The sequence below is a fragment of the Serinus canaria genome, chromosome 11 (assembly GCF_022539315.1).
Source record: "Serinus canaria isolate serCan28SL12 chromosome 11, serCan2020, whole genome shotgun sequence".
In the NCBI taxonomy this organism is placed as follows: Eukaryota; Metazoa; Chordata; class Aves; order Passeriformes; family Fringillidae; genus Serinus; species Serinus canaria.
The window spans coordinates 6,752,036-6,775,587 of record NC_066325.1 but is presented as its reverse complement, the minus strand read 5'-3'; the positions used below and the strand labels follow the sequence as shown (position 1 = coordinate 6,775,587).

The 23,552-nt window shown below is 44.7% G+C and overlaps 1 protein-coding gene across 2 annotated transcripts; it reads left to right on the top strand.

Moving 5' to 3' along the window:
- Positions 1-4,560: 4,560 nt before the first annotated feature.
- On the top strand, positions 4,561-7,990 carry POP4 (POP4 homolog, ribonuclease P/MRP subunit). 2 transcript variants are annotated; one of them, XM_009090599.4, is made up of 7 exons: positions 4,561-4,624; positions 5,044-5,096; positions 5,428-5,651; positions 6,290-6,367; positions 6,589-6,650; positions 6,990-7,091; positions 7,507-7,990. In XM_009090599.4, exons 1-7 carry the CDS (start codon positions 4,561-4,563, stop codon positions 7,641-7,643), a joined length of 720 nt encoding a protein of 239 aa, XP_009088847.2. In that variant the 3' UTR covers positions 7,644-7,990. The 2 variants fall into 2 exon arrangements, with proteins under 2 accessions (XP_009088847.2, XP_050835021.1); XM_050979064.1 differs by lacking the exon at positions 4,561-4,624 and adding an exon at positions 4,647-4,697.
- The last annotated feature ends 15,562 nt before the right edge of the window (positions 7,991-23,552 follow it).

Genomic DNA, 23,552 nt, shown 5'->3' with positions numbered 1-23,552 from the left:
CTGGGGTTTCTCAGCAGCTGTAACTCCAGGCACTGTTTGGCAGGGAGCAGCTGCTGGCTGGGAGCTGGGCAGGAGGTAGCCGTGCTGCAGACAGAGCCCAGCGTGGCTGGAGCCTCCTGCTCCCTCACCTGTGGGTCACAGTGTCACAGACAGTGCCCATGGCCCCAGCCACAGCACCCCGGGCTGCAGGGTGCCCTCCCCTGCCCCTGGCCCGAGCACCTGCTGGGAAACACAGCAAAAGATGCTTCAGGGAAACACAAATTACATACACCTTTTATTTTCAATACACCTGGATTATTTTCAAATTGTAATGAATTATGTTAATTTTATGTAGTTTAACCAAAACCAAATGAAATACATTAAACTAGTCAAACTGCTATAACTCCAATGACTATTATTACTTTCTAATTAACTATTGTTAATACTCATTTCTGCATCATACCTCCCTATCACACATGACCCAATGTTAATTAAGTTTTAAAGTAGTTCTAAATGAGACTCAAAGCATAGCAAAAGTAATGACTGTGAGACACTGTCATGGAATAATACATGAATGCTGAGTGCTGGTATTCATTAGTAAATACAAGCTGTTCAGGAGCAGAAGTGGTGCCTGTCATGCTGATGTGTGTTTGGATCATACATGATCCCAGCACTCAGGGAAAGCAAACGTCAGCTGCCAAAGCCTCAGCTTTTCTGACTGCTTGCTACTGTTTTGGGAAGCAAGTGTTGCTATTTTAGCACTGCTCTGTGTGCCAAGGCTAGGTTCTTGTAGTTTGCAGTAGTTATCTCCAGGTATTCTAGGGTTTCACATATTTTAAATATTTGAAGACGGATATAGCTTCTAATTTTGATATAAGAATTTATTGGCGTTTAAAAAGTGGCCTCCTTAATTTGTGGTGAAATTGAATTCCTTCACAATCCTCTTTTCACTGACACTGTGATGCAGAAAAGGCTGGTATGTGGAGGAACTGGAGTTCTGTATGCTGAACCAAGCTGCAAACGGGCACATTTTTTCCATAAGAGGACACAATTTGTAAACTTTTATAATTTATTTTTTACTCTAAGACAGCGAGCTGAATTCCAACAGCACTGTACAGTCTTGGGCTGCCCTCTAGTGTGAGCAGCTGTGGAGACAGGGCACAGCCTGCCAAAAACCTGCTTTGTTTCACTTTGTTTTTTTAAAACCCAGCCATTAGGCCATTGAGATTTTCTGAAAATATTTTTAGATTATTATTTGCTTCTGATGTCTCTGCCACTGAGATCTATTTGGACTGTGCTTCCCAGCGCTTTCTTGTTTCTGTCAGGCACAGACAAGCCAGTGTTTTGTCTGTGCCCTGGAGCAGCAGCTGCAGTTTGAGATGAGAAGGAGCCAGGAGTGCAAGGAAATAATGACCCTTCAGCTGGGAAGGACAGTTTGTCAGCTTGGGGCGGGGGCAGAACACGCTGACAAGCCTTGAGTTAAGGGCGAGCTGATAAAGCAGAAAAATTAATGGAAAGCTCTATGGAAAAGACACATTTGAGGGATACATGGTACTTCAGAAGATGCTTCTCATCACTCAAACTCAGCAATCTAAAATCAGTCAACCAAGGCCCTAATGCAAGAGTTGGGCTCACACACAAATACTGCAAACCTTCCTCTGGTATACCTACACTGACACCAGATGAAGGTTCAGGTTACCCATGTCAGGCACTCCATGTTCCCACCGGGCTGGATGGCAGATTTCACCCTGCCCGCCCACCCACCAGCCCCAGACATGACCCTTTCCTAGATGGGTTTTTCCAGGGAACACCGAGTACTGACCCCCTGGAAAGGTCCTGGCTGCCCAGCTGTGTGGGGGATGGTCAGCCACTGGTCCTAAAACTGTTCCCCCAGGCCCAAAGGAGATGTCAGGAGCAGGATGCCAAGGCTGGGCGCAGGCAGGAGCTGTGGGATGGTGGCAGGGCTGACACGGACTGGATGGATGCTGCTTCAGCACAGCCATGGGAAGGGGGTGGGAATTATATTATCTGGATAGAGGAAATCAGATCAGAGGGCTTTAAATGGAAATTATTTTCACTGGTACAGATGTCCCTAGGGACCAAATTCAGCTGCTAATACAATTTGGCCAAGAGGAATAAACTATATTGATCTCGAGAGCTCAAATGCTTGCTGAGACAGTCCTTCTAGAGAATTACAGTATTTATTTCCTGCATCACTGTCAGCAAACGTATAATAGTGATTACAGCCCAGTGACTTTTTGCACACACCAGTTAACTTCACGCTCATCTCTTGCTTCAGTTCATAATTACTCTTTTTTTTTTAAATCCCCGATCTGCTATTCTTGTGTGACACAAATATCTTTAATGATACTGTCTTTGGTCACTTCACATCTCAAGTTTTAGCCTTCTGTGACTGTCACAATAAAGCTCATTGTGTAATTGCTCCACAGCCACTCAGCTCTTCCAGGACACTGCTGCACATGGGTCATTGCCCATCCCTGCAGTTCAGCAGCCCCAAGAGACACAGCAATATCCTCCCCTAGGGCACAGCAAGATTGGGCCCATGAAAGGGGTTTGCATAGCTGTCAGTGGGGTGTAAGTATCTCTGGAGAGCAATAAATAAAGCCACTTAGATTTAATTGGATAAGAAACACCAATGTTGGCACCTATAATATGGTATTATTAATATATATCATGGAACTTTATCACTACAAACCTATTCCAAAGGGATTTACTTGAAGTAAGGAAGCTTCAAAATTCTAAGACAGGGTGCTGCACATCCCAAAATATGCATTATAGTTATTTGCTGGCATATTTCCACATCACTCCACATTCACATCTTACCTATCTTTCCTCATTTCTCTGAGCCTTCTTTTTCTTATCTACAAACTGCCTTTGCCTATTCTGCAGTTTCTCAGTGTCTTCACCTATTCTTTTTCATGTTTATTTGATGTGAGTCTCGACTCCTGATGCAGAGCCTTCTTGCTGGGACACACACTAATGCTCTGAGCTCGCTCCCTCAGACATTATATCTGAAGATAAATTGGGAAATGAAGATGTAGAGCTGTTGGAAGAGGCTGGTTTCCCCAGGCACCAGTTTAGCCTGGATCATTGGATTTACAACACCAGCACCGCCAACACTGATTTGACTATTAATCCCTGAAGTGCCCTAAGAATTGCAGCATAAATCCAGTGAAGGAGCACTCATACGGCCCTAAAGACCCATAGCGCTTATCCTGGTACTCCATTCATGAAAATTGATCTTCTCATAGTAGCAATGACAACTCAAGGAGTCCATGCTTTGTAAAACCAAGAGATCCACTTGCTGTGGTAACATATTTAACTGCCAGGAGGTCTGTGACACAAACCAGCTGCTGTTCATGCTTAATCACTGCAAACACCAGCTCTTTCTCCTTTACACACAACCAGAGAGATCTACTATTTCATTCCCTGTTAGGGATCACTTTAGTACCTTTGTGCCCCACAGCAGCACTCACAAAATCATCATGTTTCCTATACCCTGCCTCCAAAACTCCCTCCCCAAATATCCTTTACCAAGCAGTGCTTAATTATCTGCTAAGCAAATATCGCCATGTGACAAGAATAAAAATCTTTTCTGTATTTGGAGAAGAATCATGCCTGAGCAGAGGACTGCAGGAGCTGGGACTGGGCTGGCAGGAAAAGGAATTGGCCACGCTGGTTTCAAGACACTTCAGTTTTGTAGAGTGAGCAGGACTTTTTCCCTTCCCAGAAGGAAATAGGCCCTGATGTGTCAGAGCATGCAAATCTCCTGTGTGGCATCTTCCTATGTCTTGACCTTGATTGCTAAAAACAGGAGGGCTGATTTTAACCCACGATCTCGTGTTGCTGGGTGTGCAGCTCCAGGACAGACCTGACACACTGCTGACCATGGAGAGCAGAGCCAAGCACGCCCTGCAGCGGCAGCTGGGGCTCTGCCTGGAGAGGCCGTGTAGGACAGGATGGGCCCAGGAAAGAAATTCTGCCAGGAGAGGTAGGAATGGAGGAACTGCAGTAGGGGCAGAGAGACCTGTGCCTGCCATGGCCCTGGGGCATGGCTGGCTCCAGCACCACACTGGTAAATCTCGGGGAGGAAGGAAATGTCCAGAGCAAATGGGGCAACAGAAGCAGGAGGCGAGGAGACTGCAGGATGGAAATGTGGAAATGTGTACCCCAGCATCGGTGATGGAACGGCAGGATGAGGGAGAAGTGAGGACTGGCACGGCCAGGCTGCCATGACGAGTGTCAGACCGTGCTGTTCCTGAGGGAAGGACACGGCCATGTCCCTACTCCAACACCAGAGCACAGCACCTCGCGGGTCCGTGACCATACCCACATGCTGGGTGACCACGGAAAATGAGCTGGCCTGTGTTACAGAAGGTATGATTGACAGTAAATGAAATATCTGTTGCTCAGAGTCCCCCAACTCAGAGAATTTATTAGTAGAAGATAGTAAATAGCAGCAAACAGCAGTTACTACAGCAGCTCCCCTCACAGCAACCCGACGGCTCCCGCGGGCGGCGGCGCCGCCTGGTGGCCAGGTCGGGGAGCGCCGCTGTGCGCATGCGCGCCCGACTCGTCATCGGCCCGCGCCTGCTGCGCCGCCTGCGCCGAGACACCATGGAGGGTGAGGGGACCAGGGAGAGAGGGAGACAGAGGGATGGAGGGGAGACAGAGGGACGGGGGAGAGGGAGAGCGAGGTATGGAGGTGAGGGATGGAGGGAGGGATGAGGGGAGAGCGGTGGAGGGCGAGGGATGGAGGAGAGGGCTGAGGGGAGAGCGGTGGAGAGCGAGGGATGGAGGTGAGGCATAGAAAGACTTGGGAAGAACGGTGGAGGGGGAGGGCTGGAGAGTGAGGTGATGGAGGGTGTGTGATGGAGGGTGAGGAATGGGGGCCGGGCGGTGCAAGGTGAGGGATGGAGGGTGTGTGGTGGAGGGTGAGAGACGGAGGGCGGGCGCCGGTCGGCGATGGAGGATGAGGGATGCGGGGCTGGGGATGGGGTGAGCGCCCGCCCCGGCCGACCCCCGCGCCACCGTGCCTTGCAGGGCATCTGTACCGCCGGCTGCCGCCCGAGGAGACCGGGGAGCTGCGCCTGCAGGTACCGACCACGCCGTGCCGGGGTTACCTGGCCATTCGCACTCCTGCACGGCCTCTTAAACCCCGCTAGGCACCGACGGGCCGGGGGTGGGTTGGGTTCCCCTGTATATCCCGCTCTGAACTCGCCATTTCAAACGAAATGCAAAACAAGAGTTTTCCTCCGCCAGCGGGCCGGGGTGTGCCCGCGCTCGGTGCTGCCCGCGGGGCCTTCAGCGTGGGAACATCTCCCATTCCCACGGAGATTTTGCCGACTGGATGAAACCCCCAGTCAGCAGCAAGTTCTAACTTAATTAACACATACTATTTTAGAGCATCCTTTCACGTGTCTTTAGCCCCAGGACTCAGAAAAAGCCAAGACTTTGGTACATGCCTTCCTGAAGCGCAGCATGCCCAAAATGAAAGATGAGGCTATCCAGGATATGCTGACTAGGAAAGCTGTGGTTCTGGAGCATTATCACAAGAAACAGACCAAGCAGAAGAGGAAAAAGACAAAAGGTTTTACTGCCAAGCAGAGGCGAGAGCTGCGTCTGTTTGAAATTGAGCCTGAGCAGCAGAGGTAAGGCTTTAAATGTCTTCTTTGTGTAGTAAAGAGGAACTGCATCAAAAGTCTGTGAAAACAGCAGCACATGCATGTGGATAGGAACCCTCCAGTGTGTAAAGTCAGTCTGAAACAGTACTTGTGGCATTTCACCAAGAGAAAAGAATTAGTTTTGTGCATAGGTGAAAGGTTCATTTCTGTTGAGCTCATTTTGTGTACCTAAATATGACAAGAAATCAAACCCATGCACAATCCCCTCTGGTTTCCGTTTGTAAAGTTGGACTGTGACCAGAGAGTCAAAATTCTGCATAAGGTTCCTTGAATTTATCATGCTGAATGAATCCCCTGCTTTGCTAACAGAGTAAGTAGGGAGATAAAAGAGTGGGGTAAAAAGGAGAAATCTCTTTGGTCTTAGCCTAATGCTCTAAAACACATCACTGATTTGGGCTGGAAGAAAAGAGCATGCTTTGTGCTTGTTTTATAAAGTAAACCAGCTGTTTGGTTTGAAGTGGGTCACCTTGCAGGGCAACTTAAGATTGTGTAACTTGAAAATGTCAAGAACTCTGTGGAAATACAGACTACTTCAGTAATCAACCAATGGATTTTTTTATAAGTACATTTTGTATAATATTTTCATTTATCTCTTTTTACTGCAGATATGCCATCTTCCTCCCACTCCATGAGCTCTGGAAACAGTACATCAGAGACCTGTGCCATGGCCTCAAACCTGATGCGTACGTGGGCATATTTTAAATTTAGTCTGGGTTTTGTGAAGAAAAACTTTCAGTTTTATTGAGTTACTGCTTGAAACACTGTGGCTAACTGATAAGCATATTAGTACTACTTCACAGAATCACAGAATTATCATGATTATAATAGTCATGGTCACATTTTGTAAATCTGACAGTTCATTTGATTCTGTTCCCTCCTCTTTGATCCTGTTCTCTTCTTCAAGGCAACCCCATATGATTCAGAGCAAGCTGCTCAAAGCTGATCTCCATGGAGCCATTGTTACAGGTATTTAGTCTGTTTGCTTGTAGAACATCCTCTGAAATTCAGGAGATGATCCTGTAGTTCAGCTTATTTTTAAATTCCTTTCAGTATCATTAACTCTGAAATCACATAGTTGAGATCATATTTCTCTCCTTAAAAATTCTAATTACTTTACAACTACTCTTGAAAATCATGTTGTTGGTTGCAAAGGTTAACTGCACATTTAACCAGTGATTACTGTAACTACATTATTTCAGAATATTTAAATGTTTATGTTTGAAAATGTTTAAAATCACCAGGTGACAGGAGAAGAGCAAGTAAAGGGCATCTGAAATTTTCTAATACCTACTTCTGTTTTTTCAGTTACAAAATCAAAGTGCCCCTCTTACGTTGGGATAACAGGAATCATTCTACAGGAATTTAAACACATCTTCAAAATTATCACTAAAGAGGACAAATTAAAAGGTATACAAGGCATTCTTAGTTCTTTTCACTACAGGAATCATAAAAAAATTCTTGAGCACACTCTTCATTTTGTGCCTCTGAGTACAGTGGTTTATATCAGTGGTTTTGGCTCTTTGCATAGAGTCAGCACCCAACACCCAGTATCTTACCCAAAACACATCTCATCAGAAATGAGCAGTTTTTAAAAAGTGTAACACTGTATTGTGTATGCTCCTGCACAAGGACTAACTATGGTAATTCCAGTTAAATGAGGAGGCTTGGGTTATTTTTCTTCTCTTGAGAAAGTATAAAAACCTTGAAATGTGTCAAGTCTCAGATCTGCAGGTGAATAACATCCCCTGGTATGTCAGGATATTTCCATAAGAGGGACTTACACTAGCACACTTTGTTCAGTTTGTGTCCTTTTGCATTTCAGTTGTTCCCAAACTTAACAACGTGTTTAGCCTGGAGCTTGATGGGTTCATTTCCTACATCTATGGCAGCAAGTTCCTGCTCAGAGCAAGTGAGAGATCTGCAAAAAAATTCAAGTTGAAAGGAACTATTGACCTGTGAGTTCATGGAAAGTCAGAAGCAGTCACAGAAATGTCTGTGAAACTGTTTTCCTGCAGTTCAAAGAGCAGGGTCTCTGGCAGATGGAAGAAGCAACAGCCATGTGAAATATTTATAAAGCATTTCTTCTTATTGAAGATTGGGCAGTATCTGCTGTCTTGAAGCTGTCTCACCAATTGTTGAAATTGGTTGTGTCTGGTTTTTTAATTTGTATATAATACTCTGTCTTGTATTAAAGCTATATGATTAATATTAACTACCTGACTTCTGTTTCAGTTTGTAAGTGTAAATTTGCACAGTGACAATAATACCTTGTAACTTGGTAATAAATATTATTGTTGCCTTCTGTATGAATTGGGCTTTAGCTGCCTGTTATGTGCTTGCAGTGAGACTGCAGGTGCTGACACTGCTCTTTATAATCATTTTTCCTGGGCCAACATCAGCATCTTGGCCTGCTGCAGGCACATGGGAATAAATAGTTTCAGTGGCAGGTTTTATCCTGAGTATCTCCCTGGCTGGGGTTGATACTGTTACAGGCAGCAGGTGTGTACAGTGTTAATGTATATGTATAATAATGTGTAATCATGCAGCCCTGCAGGGGTCTGATGCCCAGTGCTCACTGACAGCCTGCTGCTTTCAGGGTAAGTCAGGTATCTGTGTCAATAAACACACATTGTCATGGCACAGTGCAAGAACACAGCACAGCCCCTAACAGGGAAGCACTTGAAGCTAGGAATTCACAGATGGAAGTGGCCCCCATTTAATTTTGTATTTAAATTACCCACAGAATTGCTTTATGAATATTTAACCTCTGTCCACAGAGCTATTGTGCTTTGTCTGTTCTCACCCCTTTTTTATTTTTTACTGTGCATTTCATTTTTGATTGCCCAGATTACAATCCCTCATTGACTGGGCAGGTTTGATGAGTTTGGGAGGTGGAAGTGACCCCTGAATTTAGATTGCATAGCATTCTTCTGTTATAGAAGTGGCTTTAAGTGTAATTTCCTGAAGCTTTTCATCAACTTCACTATCAAATGAAAGACTTGTACCTAGGAAGTTTTTTCCCTGTCACCATTCCAGCATTTGTAGCCAACCAGGATAATTTCTTTAAAGAGAACACAGCTGTTCCTGACACAATCACACCCCAAAGCTGAGTAACTGGGTTGGGAGGGCAGTCAGAGCTTTCACCTGCACTGGGGACACACAAGGCAGGAGAGAGCCAGAGCTCATCACCACCTCCAACTCCAATGCTCCACAACACGTGCCTGGCCCCCAGAGCTCCCAGGTCCTTTTCAGACCTGTTGCTGGGAGAGGTCACAGGAGAGCTGCACCTCCCTGGCACCTCAGCCACAAACCACCTTCACCATCCCTGAATGGGAGAGCTCACAGTGTGGGCAATTCTGGTGCTCAAGAACAGATCCTTTGGAATCAGGAAATTGAAGCAGTTGGTCTAGAAATAATCTTTGTTGCAATTCTATGAAGTATTGCCCTTGAGCTGGGGAAAACAGTGTTCTTGCCAGGGACAGATATTTTACATGGGGAAATAGTCATTTCACACCCAGGAGAACTTTTATCTATGAAGTAAGAACAGACTGTGTCAAAGTGGTTAGACATAAGTTATTATTCTACTTTCCACCCATTACTCCTTTCAATGTTCTAAAATTAAAACTCAGATTCCTGTCAGAGGTCAGAAGGAGAAACAAACAAAGCTGCAGAAGCCATAAATCATAACAGAAACTTTCCTTTCATGACAATGACCTAGTTTTAATTTTGCTTATAGCCTTCAGTGTAACATCTAATTAAGACATCTGTTAAATGCCTATAATATTAAATTAATAGGGGGAAGCTAATAGAACTTTATTGGCATAGTCCAGTTAATTAACATTACGGGCCTTTAATGGAGGGCTGGAAGAGACATTAATGGGGATGCCATACAAATTGGAATTAGGCACAATCATGTCTCATTGTGCTGTGAAGGACAGAACATGTTCTACCATATGGACACATACATGAACACAACACAACTTCCCATAGCTACTGGCACTTGCATTTTTTAAGCTATTTCAGCAAGCACAAGAACAAACACGGCCTGGCAGTGCCTTGGTAAGGACAAGGCTTTTGATATTTACAGTGAAGAGTGCCCAGGAGATGTCAAAGGGCTCCCCAGAGTAATGCCAGGCCAGTGGCACAGAGAGGTGACAAATGCAGAGTAACAAGAGCTGAACAGCCCAGGCATTCAGGATCCTTTCCTGCAGCTGGTAAATCAGCTGAGGCCTTTTTGCAAAGCCTCCAGGTGTTCCAAACAGCCCATGACTCACTGCAGCACCTGGGATGCTGAGCTGGGACCCCTGCCCACCCCCAGCAAATCATTCTAATCCCACCTGGCAGGGCTCTGTGCTCACTTTTCCTAGAACTCATTAAACTCCCCCGTGCTTGTCACTTCCTCAGAACCTGGGAGAGGTAACAATGACAGCTCACCAGCCCTCCCCTGCCCATTCACAGACATTCCCTGTCTCTCCATTAGCTGAGAATGTAAATACCTCATGGATTAAATACTGGGAATTTGGAGAACTAATCACAGCTGTCTCTAATATGCTTTGTCCTTCACATGTTCAGCTCTGGATTGCACTCAGCAGAGACTTTTTTGTAAGGATTTTTACACCTAAACTCTCACTAACCAGGGAATAATGAACAGCAGTGAGCAATGTCCTTAGACATATTTCTGCTCCCCTATACTGTGTATGTATATTTATAACTAAAATGAACTAAAACAATTGTAAGCAATTCAGTTACTGAATTTTGAACGTGTAAAAACAGAAAACCAAAAATTCCATAATTTTCGTCTGAAACCTCAAAATAATTCACTGTAGGAAACGTTTGAAATTGAAGCCATTTCACATCCAAGACAACACATGGAAAATTCTCTTTGAGGGGGATTTCATCTAAAAAATGGGTTACATAGCAATACAGTGGAAACCCCAAAAAACCATCTATGACTGACAAACTCATATTAAATCACTGAAATAACAGCAGCAAGTAGCTGGTGTTAACTCTATATATTCAATTCATCCAGTGTTTTAGAGGAGTGTAAGAGAGAGCACAAAATTCTGATCCAGACCATGCTTTCAGGAAACAGCAGCAGTATTTTCTCAAAACCAGGGTGGCCCTGATTTTGGGCAGGTCCTCAGCCCCTTACCAGAGCAGTTCCATGTGCCCATTCCCATACCAAATGCTCACCTTCCTTCCTGCTGTTGGACAACCAAAAATCTAATCCTAAAAGGTACAAAAATGTATCATAACATAGTCAGAACATTATTTATGATATTCAAATCAAAGGACTCTGGCTTCACCTCAAAATTTTTAAATCACTAACCCGAACTGAATGTAAATGCTTAAGGGCTCATATGATTTTTAAAGGGAAAAGACATCAAACCCAAAACCTCAAGCAGGACTGCACTCACTCTTCTGTGGGTCAGGGTTTTTCAGCTGAGCCTTGTGGCTCAGGGCCCCAGGTTCACAGCAGAATGTGTAGGGAAATGTGCTTGTTGTGTGTCTGTGTCCAGCTGCCATCACTGGCCTCTGGCTATCTTGGACATTCTCCGGTGTACACACAGTGCAGCCCCAAAACAGACTCCACTTTACAGCACCATTACTCTGGGAGGGAGGGAAGAAAAGGATTATGCACTTCTTGTAAATGTTAAAATAATTCCATAAATCTGAAAAAAATTAATTTTTTTTCTTGGTGAAATTGTCTGCGACACTCTGCCACGCATATTCTTCCTCCACAGGATTATTTCAAAATTATGGACTCAGAAATGTTCAGCTGGATAGTTCTTGGGTGGCTGAGGTGCTCACTGAAGAATTTAAATGATGTAATAGCTATTGAACACCCCATTATATGGCTGCCTAATTAATGTGAATGATAGTTATGTCTTACTCACAGAAGATTATTTTACACGCAGGAAAATCTACTCACTGCCACAGTAGCCATTTCCATAGTTTTTATAGGAGCAGTTGCATTATGGCTTCATTGAGTAAAAGGTAAGTAGCCGTCCTAAATAATGAAGATTGAAGGTTTAATAGTCCCAATAAAGAATCCTGCAGGTTTTTTATTTCAAAAATTAGAGTTTGATTGCAAGCGTATGATAATGAGAGGGAAAAGAGCACTGGCATGTGGAATCCTTTGGGCTCCTTGGGAACTTCCATTTCTCCTGTGCAGAAATGCAGGAGAATAAGGACAGCAAAGCAGAAAATAAGCTGTTCTTTACTTTCCCTAGCAGCATGTCCAAGCTCCAAGGCTCTCCCTGTGGATAAGGACATGCTGGGCTATGCTGCCCTGCTGGGAAGGCTGGCACTGCTGGCACAGCTGCACACAGCTCATCACCCACACAAATAACCCCAGATAATGTGAAGAGCCCAGCTTAGACCCATTTGAATGATGATATGCAGACATGAGCCAGACTTGCACACTTGTCTCAGAACTGCAGCCTATTACAGCAGCTCTTTTTTGCCAGGCAATAGTCAAGGGACTTGGCATTTCTGTTACGAGCCCCTATTTCCAAGGTGATATATCAGAGATTATAACAGCTATAAAAATTCAAATCAGATTTCAAACTTGGCATGAGCAGCCTCGCTGGGGATCTAATATTTTTTAAGTAAATCTTTACAGGAAAAGCTAAAAGTTTACTTGTTCCACTTGTTATTTTAGGTCTCCATTGGTGCATAATTCTCAGTCTAGACTCTTACCCTCTCCCCACTGCAGAACCCAAGTAATCTCTTTTCACAGCTTGCATTTTCAGAATGGCAATTCAAAGATAGGACAATTGATTTGACATTTGTTTCTCCAAACAGCAAACTTTCAGGAAGGGTTTTAAAAGAACTTCTGTTCCAAGGCAGCCACTTTTTTTTTTTCTTAAACAATAAAGCACCACACATGTTTTAGCAAGTAAAAAGTGGCAACAACATTAACCTGAATTATGGCAACAATGACTACAAAACAAGCTGGCTGGGGATTTGCAAATATAATCTCCAGATGTCTGCAAAAGATCTGATTTATCAAACACACTCTGGGTAGGATTTGTACTTCCTAATAAAAGAGATCTGTAGTGAAAGGTTTTTGTCTTAGATATCAAAGGTTCTATCATCATCATCATAGTTCAAGGATTTCATATTATCAGAGCTTCACACCTTCTTGATGTTGCTCACAGGCAGCTCCTCTACACACTGACTGTTCCAGGTCCTCACAGCAATCTGACTCTCCTCACTCCTCTTTCCTTACTCTTATCTAGCACTAGTTCTTATTGATTGCAGCTGTGGCCTGTTAAGGTCAGGCCCACCTCCAATCTTCAGCAACTGACCCAGCTGCAACTCACTGGGGGACAAGATCACCCTCTACAAAAGGTGAGTAGATCCCTTTGAATAATCCTCAGGATATGGAGACAGACACAGACCCTAGAAATTAGAGCTTGGTTTCAGCAATGAAACAGGATTAAATTGAAGGTGAAATATAGGGAGAGGGGAAAAAGATTGTAGGAACTGCAGGCAGCCCCAAGAGATAACCTCAGGTAGGGCCAAGGGGAAGTGCAGGGACAGGTTAGAAACACTAAATACCAGCTGTGGAGGTTGCAACTGTATTTTATCAGCACAGCCTGTGGCCATTTAAAATGCTTCCCTCAGTGTGGGGCCTTAAAGCACCACAGTGAAGAGTAAAGGCTGGTTTCACCTCTAGTTTTGACCCACAGCCTTGCTGCTGAGGCTGTGATGGGCAGCCCTGGCTAGTTATAACTTTAGGACTGATTTTTGTGCTAGGATTCCTTGCCATAGAGGAATGCACTCTTTCCAAGCAGGTCTCCACACAACCCTCCCCACGGATCAATGCTGCATGCAAGTAACTTACCACTCATGGTAGTGATCTTACAGTGGCACAAGCATGGGGCCATTACATTTCTATTCCCTTACCTTTGCTGCCACAGTTCAGCCATGAAGTGGTTTGGACTGAAAACTAGAGCTTTGTACAAAGAATTTGGGGTCCTTCTATCCTAGGCTCATTATCCAGGGGGTAAAAAGAAGATATTTACATATCTACAGAGAATAAACCCAGTAAAACCCATGGTCCACAGCTTTAAATTTGTGTTTACAGAGCAGTGCTTCCTGTTTGCAATGACTTGCAAATAACAGCTCTAGGACAGCAGCTCTACAAGATAATTACCTTTTGTTCTGATTCCCTGTGCTGGGTGCTGTTCTAAAGCAGCAAAGTTGGGGCAATTCTTTAGGATTATTCAGAAACCCAAGGTTTACCCAGCAAATGATAACACCTCCTGGTTTTGAGCAATGCCTTACTTCTGATTAAAGCAAAATGAGTTGCTCAGGTGAACAGATTGAGTAACCAAGCTCAATTAAGCATGGCAATGTGCACTGTAACAACATTCACTCTTTGCTGAAGTCATAAACAGCTTCATTTTCTTTTGACTTCTGGCAGTCTGCCTCCAAGAGCCATCCATTCCTGATTCCTGCTTCTACCCAGCTAGCATTTCCACGAGGATGCATCAGGAATTTGGGCTGCTTTGCCAAAGATGTTGTTGCAGAGGGGAAATGCATCCCACAGCCAAGAGCAGGAGAGCAGCACCTGCAGGGGCACCAGGCTGCCCTGGGAGAGCCCACGCTGAGCAAACACCAGTTCCACCTGGGGGCTCAACAGCTAAGAGAATGTTTCAAAAGGCAGTTTTCTCCCAGCAGAATGGTTTGTAGCTTCAGGAAATCTACTCGTAGCTTGGCTCTAAGGCACAGGTACTTTAATTTATAATTATTGTTGTTGCTGCTGGGTTTGTTGTTGCTTTCGTAGAAGCTGACATAAAAACGATACAGAAATTTCACCTCTGTCTGTATCCAGAGCAACACACTTTGCTTTGGTACCAGAAGATGGAGCTACATGCTCACAGTTTTAAAGTGGTTTTTTTTTTCCTCTTGCGCCAGAAAACCCACCCAGGAAGCAGACAGTGCCTCGAAACTGCTCCCTTACCTTACATGAACTCGCTGGTTTAGTGTGTCTGCGTGCACAGCCTCACCCCTGTCAGCTGCCTCGCTCAGATGTTTCCATAACAACTCCATTTTCCTTGCTGCAAATGGATTTTCTGAATTGCCTACCATGGCAAAATGAAATGGGGAAACAGAACCAAACTAAGCCAGGCATTTCCAACAGCTAAAATATCACACACTTCACTCCTCAGTGGTAGGATCTACTCTTAAAGGGAATCATAAATATCCCAGAATATCAACACAAGATTCCTGACTCCTCATCTTAAAAGGCCAAATAAAGGCAGATATAATTTTTATTCTGTGTCCTAATGTTTATCTGTATGTGCTCAGGTGACAGAACAGGCTAGGTCTGTGCTCTGCTGCAGTCAGAGTAAGGCAGGTATTTCACATGGCCAAGGTGTGCTTTGGCCCACCCCAACAAACCCCTGGTTCTGCTTCAAAACCTACTTCAAAAAAAAAAAAAAAAACAAAAAAAAAACCAACCCCACAACCCCCCCTCCAAAAAAAAAAAAAAACAAAAGAAAAACAAACAAAAAGAAAAGACAAAAAAAACACCAAAAAAAACCCCAAAAAAAACCCAAAAAACCAAAACAAGCCAAAAAAAAAAAAAAAAAACACCACCCCAGCCATGGTAGGGCATCTCCCACAGTCTGTTTGGGTTTTTTTGCAGTAGGTTTTTCAGCAGAACCACCCCTGCCCATGATCCAGGCTGCAGCAGTGGCGCTGCTGACCCCTCAGCTCCACCCTGAGCTGGTCAGGGGACACAGGGCTGGAGCAGTGACACCACTCTGCCACCCCCAGCCTGAGCCAGGGCTGTGCTGGTCCCACTGCTGCCAGCCAGCTCCTGCAGGCACATGAAGATGAAAGGGGCCTTTGTAAAATGACACAGATCTGATGGGAAGAGAAACCCTTCACTAAAGGTATTAAAGTCCATTAGGGCTTTCCTTTGTTGGCTGCTTGCTCTGGGTCAGCTGTGTGAGCAGCCAGTCCCAGAGAGTCAGATCAAAGCAAGATAATGGCATGCCTAATAATGCCAGCAGAGATCTTCCAGGTAAAAATGTTTATTGTTCAAGAACACTCTCAGATCCTTTCATGTCTTTTTCTGACCTGGCAATGCCCCTGGTTAGTACAGAACTGCTGAAAATACACAGGTTTAATTATTCTTTTAGCTGCTCTTTCAGACTGCTCTGAGGCAGCAGAAGCAGGCAACAGTTTACTCTCATCCATTTTCTCACTACAATGCTGCAACCTCTTTGTAACAAATCCTCCACCATAACATTCAACACCTCTCTAATGGCACATTAAAAATGAAGTCAGCAAAGCATTCTATCAAAGTGTTCACAAAAAACAACCCCTCGACATCATTTTTTACAAAATCTGAGTACAGGAGAAAGCACAGAGCCTCCATAACCCCACATGCAGCAGCAGATACTCACACATTGCTCCTTGGGGAGCCACCGTGTGACAGGCAAAACCAGAAGGATGTGCACAACACAGAGTGGGCCCACAGTGGGACAGACTGACAAGTGTCATCCTCTATCCTGACCTTGTAGATACCACGAGAAGGCTCCAGCACCTGGAACAACAGAGCAATAGTTACTATAATTCTCAGCTTTTATTTAAAAATTTGGACTTGCAAGATTGTCTCCATTCAATTAAAGGCAACCCAAGAAACAAATCTGAGGAAAATGTCATATCAACCCTTTTTGCCCCCATTTATTTCAGTGCTGTGGCCAAAAGTCCAATTACAGCTTTGGCTGCCAGGACTTCTGAGCAGTGGCTCCATCACTCCCTGTATGATTTTCAATAAACTCTTAAAAACTTGGATTTGCTTCCTCTGCCTGTAACATGGGTACAGAAAAACCCACCACACCAGAGGCTTGTGTCCAAAAAGGAGACAGAGGAGTGTTGTGATAAGGCACGAAATGATGACACAGACACTGCTGCTCTCGAGGGGAACAAAGAAAAAGAGGACTTTTATTTTCTGACTCCAACATTTGTAGTTTTCCAAGGGTGACAGTGGATTGGAGGGTGACAGTGCCACCTCTCCAATGCCACTGGACAGACCAAGGGTCCATCAATTCTCTCCACCTCCATGAAAGAATGCAAAACATAGGTTATTTACATAATTGTGTGTGAGAAAGTTTGTTGAAAGAATGTAAACATCAGAAGGCTTAACAAAGTTTTACAAAATCAGGGCGACAGAGGAGCCCAGTAACTTTATCTGAATAAAGGGGAGGCCACAGGGCATTTCCCATGGGGTCTCTCAATTTGTTGGGGGATGCAGCCCCCTCTTTATCCTAGGCTCCTGGCCACATCACCCTCTTCCTCTCCCCACTGGCTGAGGTACTCTGAAGGCACAGACTCCCTGAATCCTCTCCTCCATGCCTCCTGTAATACACACTCCCCCTTTATTTTTTCTTTAATAACAAAACACTATTCATAACTGTGTTAAGCCTTTGCTCTTTCTCTGTAAGTTCAGGAATTTATCACGGCCTTGGATGAGCAGCAGTCTGTGACAATTAGTAACATTTTCTAGAACTGATGGTTTCTTCTCTCCTTCCCTATCTGTGAGTCCCTGGCCCTATCTACAGGCAGATTCCCATGCTCTGTTTGTAAGGATGTAAGGACACATTAATCTTATTCTTTTCCCATGTAAACAACACTCAGAGTCCTTGGGGCTATGAAAACACTCTGCAGAGGTGTCAGGGAGCCCAGGCATTCCTCTACAGAAACTGGAAGGACTTTCACACTCTTCCCATGCACACTCTGGGTCCCTAGCAGAGCAGGGGCCCTTGCACAGCTGCAGCAGCTTTCCCAGGGAAACTGCAGGACTGGGAGACATCTCAGCCACAGCCAGGGCAGCCTGAGGTCAGCACCACCAAAGGGATAAACATGCACCTACCAGGCAGATCCCTGTCAGACTGCAGAACCCCCAAGGACACGAGGGCACCCCCTGTTCAGTGTGCTGTGAGATCCCAAACACAGCAGCAGCACTGCTCTCCCTGCTCTGAGAGCCATGGCAATCCCACACAAGGACAGCATTCCCCAGAAGTGCTGCCCTGGAATGGTGCAAGCTGAGGGGATCTCCAGGAAGAAGCAGAAAAGGCCACAATGATGACTGACTCCTGTGTCTGCAAGATGGATGAGAATTTGAATTCCTTTGTAAGGGACCAAACATATCACTTAATAAAAACAAGGCATCCCACAATGAACCTCTCTTTCCCATATTTATTCCTCTCTAAACACAGCAGTGCACAGATTATAGGAAATGGTTTTACATTTAACTTCAACCCCAAGTGGTAAAGAAACGGATTGTATCTCACAATGTAAATTTGCATCTACCATCATTTAATGGATGTTTTATACATGCTATGTACTACTGTGTTTTTATGGAAAGGCAAAAAAAATTACTTGGGAATTTGTTTTTAATTAAGCAATAAGGCTCAATGGGGTACTGCTATCATGCAATAAAACCACTCCTGGGGTGTTGTGAGGCATTTGGTCCAGATGAGTGCTTCAAATCACCCCCAGATTGTGATTAGATGATTACTCCCTGGAGTTAATATTAGATGGCTCTCTCTAGAGTTGTCTTATTGCTATTATAAAAAGTCTTCAACATGGGGAAACTAAGTAGTTTTTGTGCTTGAAGAAGATGAAGTTTGCAGTTTTGACTGTTGAGTGGCTGTGTGAGCTGTGAGGGTCCCATAGATCACCCCACCTATTTAGCATGCCTGAAAGATCATCTCAGGGCATTTCTCTGACCCAAACAGTTTTACAATTATGTGGCTTTCTTTTTTTTTCTAGAAGATGGAAGGATATAAACAGCAAACAACTCCAAATGAAGCAATCCCAGGCCAAGGCGCTGAGGAATTCGATTCCCAGATATGTATTACCAGCTTTATCTTTTTGCTGGGAATAATGAATCCTAACTGCTATTATGCTAATTGTATTAATGAAGGCTAATGCATGCAGCAGCACAAGAGATTCTCCCAAGTTGGGTCCATGAGGAGGTGCATGGCCTGAGGCATTTGTGAGGGCTCCCAAGCTAATGAAATCAAACAAGCCAAATGGTACAGAGCCGACCTGCAGTGCCTTCCCCCAGCTGCTCTTCAGGGGTCAGGTTAGAGATGAAATATGTCATTCTGGGAACAGATAAAACAAAAGTAAAAGCAAAACCAAAATAAATTAAAAAAAAAAAAAGAAAAAGAAAAAGAAAACCAAAGCCTCCTGCATTTCAGTACACCAGAAGAGGTGTAAGAGAGAAATCTCAGGAAAATGTTAATTCTTCCAAAATTCTCCCAAAAATGCAGAATGGTATCACCTGGATAATTTTTGCAGAGCTTGAGCTGAAGTGCAGAGCAGAATTCTCAGCTCCTCCTTCAGATGTCCCCCAACAGCAACCACAAACCTCCTATTACACAACATCCCCCTGGTTTCTCAACCAGACACCAATTTTTACACTTCACAAATGAAGGTGTGATCCTTCATACATCCTCTGTGTCACATCTCGTACATCCTGCACCGCCCAGGCAGCAACACAGTCTCTAAAAGCCAATAAACCTCTGCTACCTCAGAAGAAATCCCCAATTCCTCATTCAGATCAGCACCTCTGCACCTAAAGATCCAGCGTGCCAATGGATGAGGATCTCAGCCAAGCTGAGGTTTGCTCTCTTGGTTTCCAGGATGTCAGCAGAACACCTTGGAAAAAAACCACACCACATGGCTGTGTTCCCTTGTATTTGAAGATAACAAAAGGAAACAAAGATTCCCCTCTTTGCTCCCCCTTCACAGAGCTCTCTGCACATGCACTCAGTGCATGAACCTTCCCCAGGCAATGGCAGCAGATGCCTTCCTGCACAAAAGACACTGGTGTGGGGCAAGGTCCCTTACAAAGAGAAGGTTTTTCCTTTCTGAGCAATGCACACATTCAGCCTGGGTAGCAGTTACAAAGGAAAGAGACCAAAGCATGTTCTTCACATAAATAGAAGCTATATCCATAGGCAAAGCAGGTTCAGGAATGACACACTTTTATTTGTCTTTCACTAATCAGTCAATCAGTCATTTACATCTTTTTGCATTAGCCAGTGATTATCACACTCTGTTCCCCACACTTTTTCCCTATTTCAATATTTGAAATGGCTAATCTACCTCAGTTTAGCCTTTGAAACACTTGCTCACCAGGTATTTGTTCACCAGATTTATCTTGTGCAATGAAAGCCCACTGAATAGGAGATCACTGCTCAGACAGAATGGGAGCAGTAGGAAAAGAGCTCAGAAGCACGTGCCCAGAATGGTGCCTTCTGCAAGGAAGGCTGGGCTCAGAAGGTGCAGCACTCTCTCACAGCATGCTGAAAAATGCATTCAGGAACTTTTCTGGACACACCTCTTTTTTCCCCATATAATTTCATGCATTTTGTTCTAATATTACATCCCTCTCTGCGCTGAACAGCTGCACCTTCTCACAGTACTGACATTTTATATTCTCATATCTCAGCTTTTCCTCACCTTCACCTTTTGTGTTTCAACTCCAGCCTGTTCCCACTACTGGGGAACACTACTCAGAGCAGGGGCTGCAGCATCAGGGCTCCTGCTTGTTCCTCAGTGTGTGCTCACCCCTCCTGCTCCTCAGGAGAGCTCAGACTTCTGAGCTGCCCCTCTTGTGAGTCCCTGCACTGGGCAGTTCTTGGGTGCAGCCTGGAGACTCCTCGTGACCAACCCACTTGATCCACTCAGAAATTATTGATCATTGTTGGTTATTCATGACTGAAGTTCCAACTCCACAGCACTGCACTCATGTGACCCAGGAGCAGGGCTGAGGTCTGAGCAGGGAAGGGAGCAGCAAACACCAAGACAAACTTGTAACTTTAGAATCTGCAGATGTGAGAGGTTTTGTTGTCCTTGCACACAAGAGCTTTTGTGAGGGTCACTGAGGTTGGGGAGCTGGGACATGGCCCTGTGGTGAGGCACACGGGTGTGAGTCAGGAGCTCTGGGGTGATTCACTCGGAGCCAGAGCCTGCTGCTGATGAAGGCAATAGCAAATCACCCACTGCTCTGTGTCAGTGACCAGGCACCCTGTGACCACAGGGAACTCTCCAAGAGTGCAACTCCCTGTCAGAAGGCTACAAAACCTCACAGCTATTAGAATTTATGCTGCCCTTCAAGATCCTGAGGATAAAGTGCTGTGCACAGGCAAAGCACAGCAACGCCTCTGTAAAAAACAAAAGCACTTTGATTGAACATTGCTTTATGCAAAGGGCAGGGGAGCAAGCAAAGCTTGCTTTCTGGAATACTTTCATCACTTGGGCAATCATTTTGCAGCCAGGCTCCCAGAGCCTCTCAAGAAGTGGGTGATTTCCTGCACCAGGGTTGAGAGATGCCCTGAAGCACAGGCAGCCTCTGAAAGGTTTGCTGGGCAGCAGCCTCAAGGCATGAGGACCAGTGAGAATCTGGAAACTGGCACCTGAAGTTCCAGCCTGGACTGACAGAGCTGAGCACGGATGTGACTTCTGCACTGTCAGACTTGGAACAACTCATTTCTAAAGCAGGCAGATGGAGCTGGTAGGGCTTCAGAGACACAAATCAATCATGGCAGGTCACACATTTCTGAAGAGGCTGATTAGCTGAATCCCCCAGGAGCCAGATCACACAAACATTCATCCCCCACACCCCACACTCTCACTCAGGACAGAGGTCACTCATCCCTACAGGTAACCTGGATGATGAACACAAGTTGTCTTATTCCTTCATTAGGTCACAGTATGCCAAGCTCAATTCAGTAAAATCTCCCTTGCTAAAGGCTGTCTTGTCCACTGATTAAATGCCCCATGTAGTCAATTAGTTAAAATCACTGTCTATCCTATCATCACAGTGGGCTCCTAACATCCCAAACTGAATCTAAATATTGAGTTTTATTCAAAAGAATTTTATCAAATGCCTGCGTTGTTTTTTCTTCTTTTCCAAACATGCACTAAACATACACTGAGCTGAGAATTTAACAGATGTTTTTGTTACTATTATAATCTAATCTTTTCCTGCAGGCTGTTGTAGTAATTTTGCCACTAGAAGATAATAAAAAAACATTTTCTCCCCTGCAGAGCTTACCTTTGGCTGACTCAGCTGAGCAGCTGCACTTTCCTTTACTTGCTTTGAAATTATTGCATCCCAATTGGGCAAGATATTTCTGCTACTGAGAAACAAGTGGCTTCGGAGAAAATGCCAGAGGCAATCAGATAAAGTCTCTTCACCTTGCTCTAGCTGCATTAAAAGCTGGTAATTTGGGCTGCAGCTTTTTCAAGTGGTCCCACAAATGTTTGGGTTTATAGCCAGGAAAAACAGAGCTCCTGAGCCTGCCTCTCAAATAACTCTTAAGATTACTGGTGAAACTCCCAGTTTGCATCTCAGTAAGGAATTCAAACAAGCATGTAAGAGCTTCCAAAACAAACAAACAAAATACCAACAGAAAGTCAGCCCTCAATTGCAACTGCTAATACTGACTGTGAGCACAAAGTGGATCTCAGGGCTTCCCTTGCCTCGTGCAGCACTTGCCTGAGCACACCTCCACTTCTGACTGGAGAGAAACAAAGAAAAAACCTTCAAATCCCAGGTGGTTTGGCCAGCCCAATGCTGTGTTTGGCTGATGTGTTGTCCAGGTGAGCATACTGAGAAACAACAAGAAAAATAAATTAAAGTATTACATCTCAGTAATAGACTATGATTAGCATAGTCTCATTAGCATGTGAGAGCAACTTCAGAATAATTTTAGCATGTAGGAGGGGAAAAAAACAGTTTCAGAGTAATAATCTGTGGCTGGTTAGATCTGAATTAGTCTGACAGCTAAGACAAACTCTGGCATATTTAGTTCAATGCTTTGTCTATTTATAGTTTACAGATATTTACCGTTAGACCTTGTTTTAAAACCCCCAGCATTCTGTAGAGAATTAATTTCTAAGCTGGGCAGATCTCCTCAGAGTTAGCAGCCTGCTCCCAGGGCAGCCAGGACAGAGAGCTGGTACTCCAGCTCAACACAAACCAGCTCCCAGGTGTGAGAACCAGCCTGCAAAGGCTCCTTGCACTGACAGACCACTCAGTCCCACAGAAAAGGGAGGAGGACTGAAAAGACCCCACCCTAAAACCCTGAGATATAGGTGTATATGTATATATATCACTATATTTATAGTGATAACCTGAATCTGTTCAGCCCAGCAGCCTCCCCTCTGTGCTTTCTCCCAGGTTTTCAGGGGTTTGTCAGTGACCTCGTGGCCCTCTCTGCAATCCCCCCTCATACACTGCTAGGCACTTAACTTAGTCTGTGTCCTCATTTATCTGCTAGTCTGACACAAACACAAAGTGTGAAGAAATAAGGTCTTGTGGAAACTCCCATGATTGCCAAGCACTTTAGCTCTAAAGTGCACCGCGAGCTTCCCAGCCCACATTATTATTACCAAAGAAAATGAAAACCTGGGAAAAAAAATATTTCTAATACCTTGACAGGTCCATCACTTCCCATTAAAAATAGAAAAGCTATTACAGAAAGTGAGCAAGCACCTGAATTATAGATCAGCACAGGCCTGGGGTGGTGTGACTGCACCTGGCAAGGGCCAGAGCTCGGCTGCCCTGCAGCACCTTCAGCAGTGCTGGGGGCACTCCCAGCCTCTGCCCACCAGCCCCACCACCCTCCTGGCACTGTCATGAGAGGGTGGGAGAGAGGAATGCAAAGGATTTCCCTGCAATGCCAATTTCGGTGTTAATAGCTCGTTTTCTACACAAACATCTGTAAGTAACCACAAAAGTGGTTAGAAGATGTGATCCAGGGCTTGGGAGCAGGTCTGGTTTCTGTTTTGGACCAGATTAATGTGTAGTTCTATTTATATCTC

Bases quoted from the DNA above. Each gene is read 5' to 3' on its own strand.
- POP4 (XM_009090599.4), top strand. From the start codon at position 4,561: ATGCGCGCCCGACTCGTCATCGGCCCGCGCCTGCTGCGCCGCCTGCGC. The intron at 4,625-5,043 runs GTGAGGGGACCA...CGTGCCTTGCAG, and splicing joins GCGCCGAGACACCATGGAGG to GGCATCTGTACCGCCGGCTG. The intron at 6,368-6,588 runs GTACGTGGGCAT...CTCTTCTTCAAG, and splicing joins CATGGCCTCAAACCTGATGC to GCAACCCCATATGATTCAGA.